The sequence below is a fragment of the Tupaia chinensis genome, unplaced genomic scaffold, assembly GCF_000334495.1.
Source record: "Tupaia chinensis unplaced genomic scaffold, TupChi_1.0 Scaffold000024_1, whole genome shotgun sequence".
NCBI lineage: Eukaryota > Metazoa > Chordata > Mammalia > Scandentia > Tupaiidae > Tupaia > Tupaia belangeri.
Window position 1 is genome coordinate 337,550 of NW_006159454.1, and position 4,320 is coordinate 341,869.

Consider the following 4,320-nt stretch of genomic DNA (forward strand, 5'->3'; position numbering starts at 1 on the left):
TCTGTCTGGCGAGCGCACACGCCCTATAGCAAAAACCTTTCCAAAAAAAGAAAGATAATAGCAAGAGGGTCCAGACAGTGGTGCAGGGGTAGTATGTGATAACTCCGCAAGGCCAACCCTTACGGGGAAGTTCCAGGTACATCTGTAGACCTCCCTGAGCACATACGTGTTAGGCACACACGGGCCCAAGATCTGGGACTGGGTCGTGGCTTTCAGACCTTACTGCAGGTGCTATCTCTCTGGCTTTTTTGTTCATGAAAGAAATAAATAGGTAAACGTTAAGAAAAGATAGTTTGACTAGAAACTCTTATCTGCCTCTCGCTAAGCACCGAGCCCTGATCTAATCACCTCCCAGGCAGTAACTGCTCTCAGGTTCATGGCAGCCCTGCGAGGTAGGGGCCGCTGTTGTCCCCCATTTACAGACCAGAGCACTGAGGGAGACCAGCCTGAGTCCCACAACTGCTTGGAGCTGAGATGTGAAGCCAGGCAGCCCGGCTAAGTCTGTGCCGTGAGTTAGTACCCAGCACCTTGAGTACGGGTGGGCTAGGTTTTGTGAGCATGGATCTGGGGGATTCCAGGTGGATGTGAGCCCAGAGCTGGGGACTGGCTGTCGCAGAGGCAGGGCAGGGGGATTGGAACTGAGACCACTGCCTTTGGAGGGTGGGGACAGGCACAGCACAGGGTGAAAGGCAGTTTTTTGAGACAACTACATTTAGAAATGGGAGAAGTCAGGGGCTGGCAGGTGGCATGGTGGTGGTTAAGGCATTGGACTCCCACATGACTGGTTGTGGTTCGAGGCCTAGACCTGGAGGCTTACTTTCTCCGTTTCCCTCTTTCTTTCTCTCTCTCTGTTGAGAAAATAATAGTAATAATAAACAAAATTAAATAATTCTATAAAAAAGGAGAGAAATGGGAAGAGTTGGCTAGCCAGTGGTGTGGTGAAGGCAGCTGGGTCTCACATGGCCAAATGCATGGTTTGAGCCCCAAACCCAGTGGCTTGCAAAAACACATCTAGGGCCCCCTAGTTAGAAACCTCTAAGATAGCACGTGTGGGTGCGTACCCGAAGTCCCGAATGGAGAAGAAGGGATTGCAGTGTGGCCATCCCCCATGGGGTGTTTTCTTGCTTTCCCTCTCTCTTTCTCTCTGGCAAGTACATATTCCCTCTGGCAAATTAAAGGGGAAAAAAAGCAAAGAACAAGATAAACTAACAAGATGAGAGGCAGGACAAGCCCTGGAAGAGAACAGAGTAGGACCACGTTGGAAGAACGGATGGCGTGGGTCACCGGCCACATCAGGTGTCATCGAGATGCCATGAGGGCATGACAGGGAGGGTCGGCCTCCTGTACTGCCAGTTCTCCGTCGTGTTCCGAATGCGAGGGTCCAGGCACAGGAATTAGGGAGCCAGCAGAGAGGGAAGAGCCCACCTTCCCGGTTTACCCCCCGGCGTGGCGCATGTCACCTCCCGTCTGTGGGCCTCGTGCTTCTCCACTGGGAGGTGGAAGCCGTAGCAGTGCGGCTCTCCCCGGGTCGGTGAGAGACTGAGCGAGGTGCCCGGGCACAGGCGTGCAGTGGCCATGCTCACACGTGGGCCGCATCAGCTGCGCTCGGGCTCCTTTTGTCGCTCCCGTTCCTGGAACTGCCTCACTGGGTCAGGAGCCTTCTGGGGGACCTCCCTGGGCCACGCTGCCAGCTCCCTGCAGTGGCATCTCGGGCAGGTCTCAGGACCTTCTAACCTTTGTCTTTCTCACCCGCAAGGTGGGGAAGATACAGCCTCCCTGCAGGGCCTCGGGGTTAGTTAGACAGGCTGCACACCCCCAGCTGGTGACCGGGCCGCTGTGACCGTCCCCCATTTCTGGAGAAGCACCAGCGCTCTTGCGTCTGGGTCCTGGTTGTCTCACCCCAGTGGTGAAGGGTCCAGAAACCTGTTTCTCAGGTCTCTCTTGCTTGTCAAGGCAGACCCGCTCCCGGAGCACCTCAGGGCTAGTGTGCGCTTAGAGCACGGGGTTTCAGGAATTCCCTGCAGACCGACTTAGGACTCAGCCACACACGCCGCGTCCTGGTCCTAAGAATGTGCCCGGCCGTGGCACGTGGGTCACACTGGGTGGAGCTCAGCTGGCTTCCTGTCGACCTCATCATTCCTGAGGGTTCACCTCTTTGGAATCTGGCTTCTGTTAGTTATTTGAGTCTCAAAAAATAAGATAATGGGACCAGCAAGTGACGTAATGGTTACATTGGTGGACTCTCGCATGACTGACCACAGTTCGACTCCCGGACCCAGCAGCTTGAAACTCACACTGAGTGCATGTGCATGCATGCGTGCCCAAAGTCCCGGGGGGAGAATAGAGGAGAAGGGATTGTGGCGTGGTCATCCCCCCCAGGGGATGGGGATTTTGTCTCTCTGGTGAGCACATGGGCCCTGTAGCAAAAATAATTTTAAAAAATAGGATTAGGGGCCAGCTAGTGGCATAATGGTTATGTCTTTGGACTCTCACGTAGTCAGCCACAGTTCAAGTCCTGGACTCAGCTGCTTAAAACTCACGTTGAGTGTGTGTGCATGCATGCCCAAGATCCTGAGAGGAGAATGGAGAAGGGATTGTGGCATGGCCATCCCACCTGGGGGGTGAGTCCTTATTTTATTTTATTTTATTTTATTTTATTTTATTTTATTTTATTGAGAGGTTTTTGCTATAGGGTGCGTGAGCTCACCAGAGAGAGAGAGAGAGATTCAGAGAGACCAAAAGTGAGAAATCACTCCCAGAGAGGATGGCCACGCCACAATCCCTTCTCTTCCATTCTCCTCTGGGGATCCTGGGCACGCACGCACATGTACCCGGCGTGAGTTTAAGCCACCGGGTCCGGGACTCGAACTGTAGTCAACTATATGGGAGTCCAGCGACATAGCCATTACGCTAACTGCTGGTCCCCTGGGGAGTGAGTTCTTACTTTCTATCTCTCTGTCTCTGTCTCTCTGGTGAGCACACACAACCTATAGCAAAAAATCTCTCAAACAAAAAAATAGGATTATAACAGACACGCAGTAAAAGTGACTATATTTATTTATCTCTGGGTAGAAGACAGTCGTGTGTACACACTATCCCCTGAGTAGCGGGGGGGTCACAATAGGAAGGACAGGTGACATATATCTTTGGAAGGTTGGGCATGGAAGAATTAAGCCCTACCACTCAGAGCACCCCTCGTGTGCATCAAGGTTGCTTTTCCCCTGGGCATCGGACATAGTGCTAGTCGTGCGGCCCCCTCAGGGGAAGTGAAGACGAGTCACGTGACTCCCTCCTGTGTAAGGAGGGGTGCTGCCAGGGGACACGACGCATGGCCCAGGCTTGCTGTGGGGGAGGCAGGACCAGGTGCATCGACTGCTGAGACCATGCCGGTCGTCGCTGACCTGCTGCGGTTAGTGGCTTCTGTGCCCGTCCCACCCCGAACCCATCCCGGCCAGCTTCTCGGTTGTCCGTTCCTTCTCTCAGTGAGTCTGAGGTTCAGGTTGCTCGCATAAACCATGGAAGTCACGATGTCCAACGTCTCTGCCCTCGTCGGAGCGGGCCCAGAATGACAGGGTGCCCGGGACACTGCAGACGCCCAGGCTCCACCCCTACGACCGGAGCGGGTTGGCTACTCTCCCCATGAAGAGCAGGCAGCTGGTGCGGTGCTCGTAGACGAGGATCAGGAAGGGGCGGTCGACTGAGAAACGGACCTGCGTGGTCAGCGGCATGAACCCCACCGTGGTCACGGCCGCGGCTTGGGTGCCCTCCTCGTTCACCGTGATGGTGCCTTGGTGCTTGAACTGTTTCGAACCACAAAGGAGAGCTGTCAGGCTCTGGAAGCGGCGCACGGGATCGCGTCCCTAGCGCAGCCTCCCCTCATTCAGGGAAACGCCCACGGACCCCGTGCAGGGCACACGCCCAGCTGGTCAGAATCACCCCCGAGCAGACCTTTCCTCGTCTGTCAGGTGTGGGAGCTGTGCCTGGGGCCGTGTCTAGAACAAAATGCTTTCCTTGCAAGTCCAGAGCCACATCCACTCAGCCGTGCCCACAGCCCCAGGGGCCAAGGCTGCTGCTCCAGCCCCCACCCCTTCCTCGCACTTGGGGTGCATGCTCACGAGGGTGGCAGCTGGACCTGCTACATCCTATGGACTGGGAGCTCTAGTCTGTGGCCGAGTGCCTGTTCCCGGTTTGCTAAGTGACATGTACGTGTGTAATGATCTGTCACTCTCTGGCTGGCGTGACTGCTTCACACACTAGACCCCACATATCCCTTCGCTCTGGTGTAAGCAGGACCAGGGCTGCTCCGAGGCTGTGCCAGAC

The 4,320-nt window shown here is 55.3% G+C and overlaps 2 protein-coding genes across 2 annotated transcripts in view; one reads left to right on the forward strand and one right to left on the reverse strand.

Moving 5' to 3' along the window:
* The window catches only part of PI4KA (phosphatidylinositol 4-kinase alpha), a 140,023-nt gene that overhangs the window by 42,444 nt on the left and 93,259 nt on the right, over positions 1 to 4,320 (forward strand). The window lies entirely within an intron of this gene.
* Positions 3,040 to 4,320, reverse strand: part of SERPIND1 (serpin family D member 1) — a 12,079-nt gene continuing 10,798 nt past the window's right edge. The window contains exon 5 of the mRNA XM_006140194.3: positions 3,040 to 3,800. Within this exon, the coding sequence (XP_006140256.1) occupies positions 3,609 to 3,800 (192 nt within the window). The 3' untranslated portion in view covers positions 3,040 to 3,608. The remainder of the gene's footprint in view (positions 3,801 to 4,320) is intronic.